This window comes from Equus asinus, chromosome 26 (assembly GCF_041296235.1).
Source record: "Equus asinus isolate D_3611 breed Donkey chromosome 26, EquAss-T2T_v2, whole genome shotgun sequence".
NCBI classification, from domain to species: domain Eukaryota; kingdom Metazoa; phylum Chordata; class Mammalia; order Perissodactyla; family Equidae; genus Equus; species Equus asinus.
In genome coordinates, this window is record NC_091815.1 from 29,367,377 (window position 1) to 29,380,164 (window position 12,788).

Genomic DNA, 12,788 nt, shown 5'->3' on the forward strand with positions numbered 1-12,788 from the left:
TTTCTTGGCATCTATTGAGATGATAATGTGGTTTTTATTCCCCATTTTGTTAATGTGGTGTATCACGTCGATTGATTTGTGGATGTCGAATTATCCCTGCATCCCTAGTATAAATCCCACTTGATCGTGGTGTATGATCCTTTTAATGTATTGCTGTATTTGGTTTGACAATATTTTGTTGAGGAGTTTTGCATCTATGTTCATCAGCGATATTGGCCTGTAATTTTCCTTCTTTGTGTTGTCCTTGTCTGCTTTGGGATCAGGGTCATGTTAGCCTTGTGGAATAAGTTAGGAGGTGCTCCATCTTCTTCAATTTTTTGGAATAGTTTGAGATGGATAGGTATTAAATCTTCTTTGACTGTTTGGTAGAATTCTCCAGAGAAGCCATCTGGTCCTGAACTTTTATGTTGGGGGAGGTTTTTGATGAATGTTTCAGTCTCTTTACTTGTGATTGGTCTATTCAGATTCTCTATTTCTTCTTGATTCAGTTTTGGGAGGTTGTATGAGTCCTAAGAATTTATCCATTTCTTCTAGATTGTCCAATTTGTTGGCATATTGTTTTTCATAGTATTACCTTATAATTCTTTTTATTTCTGTGGTATCCATTGTAATTTCTCCTCTTTCATTTCTAAGTTTATTTATTTGAGCCTTCTCTCCGTCTTTCTTAGTGAGTCTGGCTAAGGTTTTGTCAATTTTGTTTATCTTCTCAAAAAACCAGCTCTTGGTTTCATTGATCCTTTCTATAGTCTTTTTTGTTTCAATTTCATTTATTTCTGCTCTAATTTTTCTTATTTCCCACCTTCTGCTGAGTTTGGGCTTGGTTTGTTCTTCTTTTTCTAGTTCTGTTAGGTGTAGCTTAAGATTACTTATTTGAATTTTTCTTTTTTCTTAAGGTGGGCCTGTGTTTTTATGAATTTCCCTCTTAGGACCACTTTTGCTGCATCCTATATGAGTTGATATGATGTATTTTCATTTTAGTTTGTCTCCAGATATTTTTAAATTTATCTTTTAATTTCTTCACTGATCTATTGGTTGTTCAGTAGCATGTTGTTTAGTCTCCACTTATTTGTCACTTTCCCAGTTTTTTTCTTTTATTTGATTTCTAGTTTCATAGTATTGTGATCAGAAAAGATGCTTGATATGATTTCAATCTTCTTAAATTTATTGAGGCTTGCCTTCTTTCCCACTGTATGGTCTATCTTGAGAATGTTCCATGTGCACTTGAGAAGAATGTGTATTCTGCTGTTTTTGGATGGAATAGTCGATATACATATCTATTAAGTCAATCTGCTCTAGTTTTTCATTTAATTTCACTAATTCCTTGTTGACTTTCTGTTTGGATGATCTATCCATTGATGTAAGCGGGGTGTTGAGGTCCCCTACTATTATTGTGCTGCTGTTAATTTCTCATTTTAGGTCCCTTAATAGTTGCTTTATGTACTTTGGTGCTCCTGTGTTAGGTGAATATATATTTACAAGTGTTATGTCTTCTTGGTGGAGTGTCCCATTTATCATTATATATGGCCCCTCTTTGTCTCTCACTGCCTTTTTTATATTGAAGTCTACTTTGTTTGATATAAGTATGGCAACATCTGCTTTCTTTTGTTTGCCATTAGCTTGGCATATCATCTTCCATCCCTTCACTCTGAGTCTATGTTTGTCTTTAGAACTGAGATGTGTTTCCTAGAGGCAGCCTATTGTTGGGTCTTGTTTTTCAATCCATCCAGCCACTCTGTGTCTTTTGATTGGAGAATTCAAACCATTTACATTTAGAGTGATTATTGATATATAAAGCCGTAATCCTACCATTGTATCATTTGTTTTCCAGCTGTTCTGTATTTCCTTTGTTTCTTGTCCCATTTATTTCTGACTGACAATTCAGTTTGGTATTTCTCTATGATGGTTTTCTCAGTTTTCTCTTTATTTGTTGTTTGTGTTTCTGTTCTGCTTTTTTGTTTAGTGGTTACTGTGAGGTTTGTATAAAAGATCTTGTGGATGATATAGTCCATTTTCTGATAGCCTCTTATCTTCTTAGTGTAAGTAGTTTCCACCCCTTTCCTCTTCCCCGTCTAAGTTATTGTTGTCACAACTTATTCTGTTTTGTGTTGGGAGTTAGTGGTTAAAATGAGTGATTATAGTTATTTTATTTTCACTCTTGGTTATGTATCCCAAAGAAATTCTCACATAGATCTAAAGGAAGGTATGTATGAATATGTTTATGTCATTGCCATTGGTAATGGGAATGGGAAGAGTAAACAGGTAACATATTGTGGGTGCAGAAATGAAGTTCTATGAAATAAACTAGGTGACTGGATAAATCTTAAAAACATACTCTTGAATGGAGAAAATAAACATCAGAATGAATTTTATGATACAATATAATTTATATAAATTAAAAATATATGTACACAAACTGCACACATTTCGCACAAGAACACACCCAAAAAGAAACACATTTAACAAATTAGAATGATTGCTTATGGGGTAGAGAAGGGAGTGGAGGGTGCTATGGGGAAAAGAAGGTGACTAAATAAATAACATGTTAAATGATGTTGTCATATTTTCTCATACCATATCCAAGATTTTAATTTACTTGTAGTGGGAAGAAATTCTATGTCTGCTCTATGTGTCCTGTTGCATTAAGCCAAGCAATACTTCTTGGAGAATGATTTCCCAAAAGAATTTGGAACATAAAAATATTAAAAAGTCACCAAAATCCTGTAATTATTGTTCCATTGACTTACAGTTTTCAGTGTTGCAGGAGCAATCAGCCAAATTCAAACAATCACAAGTGCAGGAAAAATAATGTGATTTTCCATGAATTCAATCACATACAAAAAAAAAAAGGAAGAAAGCACTGTTGTAGAACTAACAACATTTAATAGTGATAACCAATAAATCAAATGTTTGGGTTTTTTTCATCTGGAGTCAAAAAAATTTAGTCTAAATAGACATCTAAGACAAGTGAGGAATTTTTATCAGGGCTTGACTATAAATTGTTATCAAACAAATATTTTTACTTTGCTTAAATGGATAATTTCATGGTATATTTAGGCTTTAAAGATGTTATTATCTGTAAGATAGATACTAATATACTTACATGTGAAAGGACATATCTGGAATTTACTTTAAAATATTCAAGGCAAAACTAAAAATTGAGAATGTGTTAGAGGAAATAAATGATCCTAGCCAGCGCAAGAAGGAATAAAAAATAAATAGAAGGTATCCAAATTGGAAAGGAAGAAATAAAATTGTCATTATTTACAAGTAACGTGATTAAGTGTATGGGAAATCCAAATGAATGTGGAGATAACATTGAAATTGATAGGTGAGTTACGCAAGTTTACTGGATACAAGGTCCAATACAGTTTCATTAGAAGTGGTTATAATCAGCATTCTCTTCTCATTCCCAATCTCAAAAGTGAAGTTTCCATCATTTCATCAAATATTGAGTTTATTATGTAAGCTTGTTGTAGTTTTGTTCATTTGTTTTTTCTAGAAATATACCAATTTCATTTAAATTTACAAATATATTTTTATAAAGCTCACAATAGCTTCCTAATGTTTAGTGACATTCTCATTTTTCAGTTCCACCCTTGGCAATTTTCATATCTGTCTTCTTTCTTGGTCGTTCTCACCAGACTTTTATCAATTTTATTGTTTTATCCATATGGTGATCTTTTGGCCTTTTGCGTTTGTCCTGTATTTCATTAACGTGCTCCTACTTTCTTCCATCTGCTTTCTTTGGTTTTGTTATTTATTATCTTCCTGAGTTGCTTTCTGAATGTATTTTCAGCTTCCTTTCTATTTTAATATATGCATTTAAGGCTCAACATTTCCCTCTATGTATATGTTAATATCTTCAGTTGCAATTATGAGTCGTCAACAGAAAAAGCAAATTCCTCTGTTATTTTATGCACAAAATGAGTTGATTCAGGAGTGGCCAAAAGGATTGCAGTTCAAGACGTGCACGTCATGGCAAACAGTAGGCAAATCTGGACAACAAAGGAGGGGAACTTGCTTTTATAGAGCAAAGGGAGGGGCTGTTCTAAAGCAAAAGTCCATTGGAAAGTCCATTGGAGGAAAGTAACAGTTCAGGGCGGTAATGGCTTCTCATTGGCTGGGCTGTTGCCAGGTGGGGAGAGAACATATAAAGGATATTTTGGCTTTATAAAATATGGACTGAAATTATTAGTTTCTGGTAACTTGAAACTTTTATCATTATGAAGGGTCCCTCCCTATGTCAAGTAATGCCTTTTTTTTTTTCCTTACAGTTCACTTGGTCAAACAGTAATATAACAAATTTTATAATTATAGAAATAACTTGAAGCCTAGGATGATGATATCTTTCTCTGGAAAGAACTTCCGTTTGCTTCTGCAAGGGAAAAACGATGCTAACAAAACACGTTCACCTTTATGCAATTTCAGGGATTGGGTGATTGGACGTTTGGCTTCAGTCCCGAAGACTGCCCAGTTCCCCTTCGCTTTTATTCCTATGGTAAAGCTCTTTGGGGTTTAGCAGAAAACCTCCGTGGTAGGCGATGGATTTATGTGCTTAGCCCCCCAGACATGTCTAAAGTGCTACTCAGCTTCTTAGCCTTTCAATGAACAGAATGTATACTCTTCTAAGGCTGACATGCTGGTGTGGCAAGACATTTGCCAACGACCTAGCCGAAGCCCTTCTCAGAGATTCCACGAAGTGAAAACCAGGATCTCAGAGCAGCTGGTCACTTCCACATCACTGGGCATAGCTTTGTCCATTTTCCGCTCGGACATTCAGGGAAGTGTAGTCCAGGAGGGCGGTACCGGCGGCCGATTTTCCACCTCTAGCATTCTGGGAGATGTAGTCCAGAGCTCCAGCTACGGTAAGGCCGCGCTGCGGAAGTTTTTCCCCGCGGAATTCTGGGAAGTGTAGGTCCGAGAGCTCCTCGCATCTCTGGCACGCCATTCAAGGAGGGCGGTCCTGGGGAATTCTGGGAAATGTAGTCCAGGAGCCCTTGGGTGGTCGCAGGCACTTCCGCCCCAGGAGGACGACGTAGCGGCCATCTTTTCCCTGATGGTGGTGATTGGGCTCTGCTATTCACGAGCCTTGTGAACTTCCTCCAGACGCGCCTGGGGCCAACAGCGAGCGGCTGAAAGTGGAGGTTTGAGGGTGGAAGGCCGAGGGTGGTGATCTGCGTTCCCCTGGGCGCAGCTTCCTTGCGTTTGGGACGTCCCGGGATGGGGCGGGCTCGGGTGGCGCTTTCCCTGGCTCGAGGGTCTCTCGGACCCTCTGCACCCCGAACCCAGCTCCCCTGCCCGTGGGCCCGCCCTGCCACCTCATACGGTGTCACACTGGGTGAGTTACTTAACCCCGCTGTGCTTTCGTCTGCTGTTCTGTAAAGGAGATAAAAGTAATAACCTTCCTAGTACAGTGTTTTGAGAAAAAAGGAGATAGTACAAGTGAAAGGTTTTAAAACTACCTGGCACATGGTCTGTTGCTGTTAATACTCCTTTGAGCCCCCGAGCAGCGCCCGTTTCCATAAATTGCCCTGGGCTCCTGATATGTTTTTGGAAGGAGAGGGTTGCTTCTAGCTGGCCCCGGGGCATGGGATCCATCGGGGATGGAAACACGATCCTGTTCGTTTCCCAGCCTCCTTTCCTTCCCTAGCCCTGACTCCACGGAAAGCACGGTACGGATGAGGAGGCAGCAGCGCCCACGTGGTTCTTCTGCATTTTTCTACGAGGTATTCGCACCAGTTGGAGCTGTGTGGGGCGGGTCCGTGGGCGTGGGTAAGAGTTATATGACAGGAGGTTGGGACTCTGTCGTGAGAACCTTGAGAGCAAGGTTTAGGGTATTCTATGAGTTTTTAGAATAGTTTTTGCAACTGTTTCACTTTATTTCAAATAATGTTTCTTTTATAGAAGTAAATAATCGTTATGGAGAATTCAGAAAGTACAGAGTATATAAAGGAAAACTTAAATTACCCATAACCTTAGGATGTAAAGATAAGCATTGTTAACATTCTGGTGCCTTTTTGTCTGGTGACACGTTGTGTGTATTTCTCTTTAGTGTAGGCTCTTTTCTTTGGGACCGATGTGCACTGCTGTGCTACTCAAATTGTGGTCTCTGTTGCAGTGGCATCGGCATCAGTTGGGTAGACCTTCTGATTTAGAATTTCTGCATGTGGGACACAGGAATCTGAATTCCAACAAGACCCTGAGGCGATTCCTGTGCACAGGAAACTTGGAGAAGCTCAGGAAAGGTTCTGGTCCGGAAACGGAGGCCTAGAAAATTGACCCTGCTGGCTTTCATGGGTAAAACTGAGCTGGGTACACCAGAACCCTACTCAGTCCAATGATTTTTTTTTTCTTCCTGCTAATTATTGTCAACTGTCAGATCCCCTTGCAAAATCCTTACATGAGCGGAAGGCAGCTGGCGAATGTAGAGTCAAAATGGTGGGAATTAGAAGTCGAGAAGATCTATTTCTCCCAGCCTTTGGGGAGGGGATTCATTGCCAGCTTTTGGACTAGAGGATGTCTACCTGACGTGGGAAGATTAACTAGTAGTCACTGTTAGTTAATAACAGCTGTTTTTGCCGCTTTCATCATCATCAGAACTATTATTATTATCACTATTATTACTAGGACTGTTTCCTAATTTCTTCCACTTTTTAGTATTACGTAATTTCATACTTAACAGAAAAGTTGCAAACATAATGTAAGGAATTCTCGTGTATTCTTTGCCCGGATGCATCAATTGTGTATGTTTTGCCTGTTTGTTCTGTCGATGACCATCAGCCAGATGCCACCAGGAACATCCCTGTAATCAGAGAGTTAGGTTTGTTCTAGCTTGCTGCAGCAAGCAAGCCCACACACATGGGGCATCACGGCGCGTCTCTGTAAGAGGTAGTTAAGGGGGCCACTTGTAGGGTTTTGGCTTGTCTTCGCTGAATTTGGGAGAGTTTTAGGCAGTGAGGGTTCGTTCTGGATTGCATGCTGTCCAGAAGCACTAGCAATTTGATGACTGAATATTGTAAGAACTTTTATCTAGTAGACTGGAGAAATAAAATGAGGCTGGAGTTGTCGCTGTTAAAGCAGTCACTCAGGTTAGCTGGGAGGGGCGCTTCCTTGGCTCTCTTTGTCATTGTAGAATGTCTTTGTGTCTCTGTGATGGAGTGTCTCGTCCTTTTCTTGTTCCCCGTGATCACTGAGTGGCCCCCTTGCTCAGTTGAAAACCCCAAGTTCTAGCTATTGAAGCTATTAGCTGTCAGAGTTATTTTTTTTTTCTGTTTCATGACTTTATCATACTTACATACTTTTCTTTTTTTGCTGAACCATTTGAGAGCAAGCTACAGACAGTGATCAAAATGAAATTAATTACATTGATGCATTGATTTCTCTGCCACGTTACTATTTTTCCTTCTGCAATTAATACTTTGAGACCATGTGGCTATCTTATTCCTCACCAAACTTTCATTAATTTTTAGCATCCATCTATGAGTTTGTATTTTTCATTCTATATTTATTAGTTTATGTTCTACTGTAGGACTAGCTTTCTCTTCTCACCTGTTTATTTTTACCCATTCATTTATAACAATATATTTATAACTCACGTTCCTGTCTTTTTAACTTAGGAGTGGACTATCAGCCTATTTTTTGTTGTTGTTGCAGAATCTTGGCTTTTACTACTTTTCTTTACTTCCATGATGCTCATCAAAGGGTACTTCCTGCTTTAAAAGAAACTTTACACATTTTTATACATTTTATAAGAAGTTGTCCATATTAGTTCAAATTTTTTTTTTTTTTTAAAGATTGGCACCTGAGCTAACAACTATTGCCAGTCTTTTTTTTTCCCCCCTACTTTATCTCCCCAAATCCCCCCGGTATGTAGTTGTATATCTTAGTGGCAGGTCCTTCTAGCTGTGGCACGTGGGATGCCGCCTCAACGTGGCCTGACGAGCAGTGCCGTGTCCGAGCTCAGGATTCGAACTGGTGAAACCCTGGGCCGCCGCAGCAGAGCACACGAACTCAACCACTTGGCCATGGGGCGGGCCCCTGTGTTAGTTTAGATATTATTGTTGAGGTAACAGCTTATTAGGAAGACAACCAGAGATTTCTCAGAAGTTAGAAGACCCTCACGCAACAGAGCAGCAACCTGTCAACTCCACGTATTTCACAATATTCTGTTGGTAGAAATCATATTTATCAGGATAATTTCAAGCTAGAGAATATCATCTGCTTTACTGCAGTTGCAAAGAAACGAGAAACCCTGACAGTGTTCTAAGAGCCTTACAACAATCCCGTAAGTGTGATACCATTATTGTCCCCCACTTGCAGATGACAGAATCGAGGCAAAGAGGTGTTAATAGCTTCCCCAAGATGACACTGCAGGTGACGAGCCTAGCCAGGATTTCAACCCATGCCTGTTGACTCCAGTGCCCGCTCTTATGTACATTGTCTCATTTTACACCAGACCCAGAGTAGGAATTGCTGCTGTCCGAGCTTTGGGCATACTGGTGATGAGGCCGCTGAGTGTGGTCCAACAGGTTGTCCCAGAACTACCGACAGGGGTAAAGGAGGGTGTCTCGAATCCTTGCCAAGCTCTGCTCCTCAAGCCACGTGCAGCTGCAGCCACCCTGAGGAACGGGCACCTTTGCTCATTCACAGCGAGCAGCTGCGTGGGCTAGTGACATCCTTGACCAGTTTCCATTGACTTCCTTCTCCTTTCCCATTCTGTCTTCCTAGGACTCTGCATTTCCCCAGAAAGAAAAAGAAAATGAGTGTGTTCAAGGTGAGTAGGGGTTCCCTTTGTTGCTGTTAAAAACACCATTTTAGTACTCAGAGATGGACACCATTTTTTCTTTCAAGGAAAGTCAAGGCATTTGAGGAGCTGTTGAGTGTGGCAGGTGCTTTTCTTTTAATCATTTTTAAGTTTAATTGGTTTTGGTTTTAATTTAGTTTTTTTTTTTTTTAAAGATTGGCCCTGAGCTAACAACTGTTGCCAATCTTCTTTTTTCTCTTTCTGCTTTTTCTCCCCAAATGCCCCCAGTACATAGTTGTATATTTTAGTTGTGGGCCCTTCTAGTTGTGGCATGTGGGACGCTGCCTCAGTGTGGCCTGATGAGCGGTGCCATGTCTGCGTCCAGGATCCAAAACTGGCGAAACCCTGGGCCGCCGAAGCAGAGCATGCGAGCTTAACCACTCGGCCACGGGGCCCACCCCTGGTTTTTGTTTTATTTTTTCGCTTTTCATTTCAAAAATAAAAGTAGAAAAATTAGAAGTAAAAAACATCTCCCACTTTAATACTTCCTTGTTTACAGATTAAGTGCTTTTATATTTCCGTAGTCTCTTCATCATAACGTATTCATAGCTATGTATTTGTATTCATAACATAGATACAACTTTAAATTGTTTTCTGTGTTTAATTCTATATAATATTCACTTTTAATTGCTAATCATGTTCCCCTCAAATGTATATGCCTTTTTGTAAAACTATCCTCTATTTACAGACATTTAGTTTAGGATTTCTACTGTTTGAGGAACACTCCGGTGACCATTCTCCTGATTTAACTTTTTTCTCAAAAAATCAATCCTGAAAAATAATGCCTTGTTTTGTCCTTAACATGCTAGGTGTCCAAAACTGAAAAGGTGTGTTCATTTATGTGTGGTGCTTTGGATGTTTCTCGGATATTCAAATATGACATAGCACATCAGGATGAAACTGCTGCTTCACACAGGAAAAGTATTGTTAGGAGTTTTCTTGCCACAGGAGCTAGAGTCTCTCTTCCCTCTGACTGAGTCGCACCCTTTGTGTATTTTATTTACTGGGTTATTTTCTTCATGTATTTATTTTTTTAATCAAAGTGTGCATGACCTTAGTTTAAAAAATCCAGTGGGACTAAAGACTTGTCACTGCGTTTACACCTCAGAGCTATTGTATGAGCAAGTACTTGGTTCCATCTTCATCTTAAATATAAATAAAAAGCATTATAGGAGGCCCGCCCTGTGGCCGAGTGGTTAAGTTCACGTGCCCTGCTGCGGTGGCCCAGGGTTTCACCGGTTTGGATCCTGGACGTGGACATGGCGCCGCTCATCAGGGCATGCTTAGGCAGCATCCCACATGGCACAACCAGAAGGACTACAGCTAAAATAGACAACTGTGTAATGGGGGGATTTGGGGAGAAGAAGAAGAAGAAAAGAAGATTGGCAACAGATGTTAGCTCAGGTGCCAGGCTTAAAAAACATTATAAAAAATGAAGAAACTGCTCACGGTCACACAGAAAACCAAGGACCTGGAGTCAGAGTATCATATTCAAGTGAAAGATGGAGATGGGGAAAGACAGTGTTTCCTTCAGGGACCTACCTGCCCTTTTGCTATATTTCCACATGCAACGCTACTCCTCCCCTGGTTCGCACCTCAGTCGCAAGGCAGTGCTATCCAACACTGACGGGACTAAATTGGTGAACATTGCAGGGGCAATTGGCAATATTACGTAAAAATCAGAACCTTTTTCGTTCAGGATGCACCAGTTCGAATTCTAGGAGTTGACTCATCACGGTGCTCACCAGGTGAACGTACAAAGCTTGCCTTTTCCTAGCAGCCCCTTTGGTGCCTGAGGAGCATCAGCGTCTGGCCCTGGCGGGATGGAAGCAGGGCTGGGAAGTCACCAAATTGCTCAGGAGCCCAAGCACCCTCCCGCCCTCCTCCCCACCCCCTTTCACTCCACTCCAGTGGACACTGAACGTAGGTTGAGTTTGTACGTGTTTGTTGCAGGAGCCGGTGACCTTCAAGGACGTGGCTGTGGCCTTCACGGAGGAGGAGCTGGGGCTGCTGGACTCCACCCAGAGGCAGCTGTACCAGGACGTGATGCTGGAGAACTTCCGGAACCTGCTCTCAGTGGGTGAGGACAGCCTCCCTCAGGAGTGTCTTTGTGACTTTGTGATTTAAGGCTTTGGGGCTCTTGAAATAGTTCCCTGAATTTGGGGACCAGATTTTCCTATTGCCTGTGGGACACAGGAGGATGTTTCTGGTCTTTCTAAGCAGGCTGTTTAGGTCTTTAACATTTGTGTTTTGTGAAAGAACTGTAGGGGTGGGCCCCGTGGCTGAGTGGTTAAGGTCACACGCTCTGCTTCGGTGGCCCAGGGTTTCATCGGTTTGGATCCTGGGTGCAGACATGGCACCACTCATCAGGCCATGCTGAGGCAGTGTCCCACATAGCACAACCAGAAGGACCTGCAGCTGGAATATACAACTATATACTGGGGGCTATGAAGAGGAGGGAAAAATAAAATCTGAAAAAAAAAACAAAGAAACTGTAAATGGACCGTATACTGTTATACCTTGTCTATTCTTTTTCAAATTTCACTCCTGTCCCATTAGTGAATTATAAAACCAATTTATTGAGTGCTACAAACAATTTTTAATGAAACCAAGTAGGGTAGAAAATTTTAGAGCACCTTCAGAAGAGCAGAACACGAAGCAGCAAAAACTCTGGCCAATTGCGTGAGTGGTATGAGAGCCAGTGGGAGCAGATTTAACGAAAATGGACATTGATTAGAAATAGGTCATTCATTGTTTGTTCTAGTAATATGTATTTCTACATATGTGTCTGGGTCATGAAATAAACGTTCTTTCTTCAGTGGGTCATGATTGAAAAAAAAAAGATTTAAACACACTGCTTTCAACATCTTGCATAAGCAGTTGAAACTCAAATTTCCAGTAAATTTTAGCTCTAGTGTGTTCATTTTAACTTGTGACTTTACCTGTTCTCAGGACATCAACCCTTGAAACCATATATATCGCATATAGAAAGAGAAGCAAAGCTTTGGATGATGAAGACAGTAAGCCAGATAGAGAGAAATTTCGGTAAGAACCAAGTAATTGTGAGTTCTCGTAGTTAACTGTCCCTCTGTTTTGCTTCTCCCCACTCCTGTGCTGTCACCTGGTCCAAATCGCCAAATTTCCTGGATTATCGCCACAGTCTTCCTACTGGTTCCCACCCTTCTCCCGCCAACTGCTCTTAAGTGGCAGTTGAAGTGAAACTTTGTCAGATTACATTAGTCCTCTGTTCAAAATTCTCTAATAGGTTATTTCAGTTAAAATAAAAGCCAGTTACAGGGGCTGGTCTAGTGGTGTAGTGGTTTAAGTTTGTGTACTCTGTTTTGGCGGCCTGGGTTTCACTGGTTCAGATCCTGGGCACGGACCTACACGGTGCTCGTCAAGCCATGCTGTGGTGGCGTCCCACATACAAAATAGAGGAAGATTGGCAAGAGATGTTAGCTCAGGGCCAATCTTCCTCACCAAAACAAAAAAAACACTTAAAGTGGCTTCTAGAGTCCTTTGTGGTCTGCTCTTCATCCCGCATGGCCTCTCTGTTTTGTGTCTTCTATTGTGTCTTTCATCTCTGTCTGATTGATTCTTCTTTATAGTTTAAATCTCTTTTGTGAAATAGCTCCTGAACTTGTTGAATTGTTTCTCTACATTCTCTTTTACCTCGTTGAATTTTTTGATGATAGCTATTTTGAATTCATTGTCATTTAGATTATATATTTCTGTGTCCTCAGGACTGAATTCTGGGTACTTGTTGTTTTCTCTCTGGTCTGGATATTGATTTAATGTTTGATATTGCTAGAGGGGGTGGCTCTGGTCGTACGCATCCTGATATTTGCTTGCAGTTATTGCCTATTGCCACTGGGTGGGGGTGAAGCGCCGCATATTCTGAGCCCTCTGTCTTCAGCTGAGATCCCAGGCACTGGAGCTGGTGTGGCACCAGGCAGGTAGCGGGAGGGGTGCTTTCTCCTGTGTT

General features: G+C 40.9%; 1 protein-coding gene across 9 annotated transcripts in view; it reads left to right on the forward strand.

Moving 5' to 3' along the window:
- LOC106825107 (zinc finger protein 234-like) overlaps positions 1-12,788 on the forward strand; it is a 44,387-nt gene that overhangs the window by 26,367 nt on the left and 5,232 nt on the right. Inside the window, exons 1-6 of one of the 9 annotated variants that reach the window (XM_014831716.3) lie at positions 5,026-5,144; positions 5,651-5,726; positions 6,119-6,297; positions 8,728-8,773; positions 10,757-10,883; positions 11,756-11,848. The exons of 1 other annotated variant lie outside the window; for it this stretch is intronic. In XM_014831716.3, coding sequence (XP_014687202.3) covers positions 8,759-8,773; positions 10,757-10,883; positions 11,756-11,848 — 235 coding nt within the window. In that variant the 5' untranslated portion in view covers positions 5,026-5,144; positions 5,651-5,726; positions 6,119-6,297; positions 8,728-8,758. Of the gene's footprint in view, positions 1-4,894; positions 5,339-5,650; positions 5,727-6,118; positions 6,298-8,727; positions 8,774-10,122; positions 10,552-10,756; positions 10,884-11,755; positions 11,849-12,788 lie in introns of those variants that run through there. 7 more of the 9 variants (XM_044758940.2, XM_044758941.2, XM_044758939.2 and 4 more) reach the window with 7 other exon arrangements.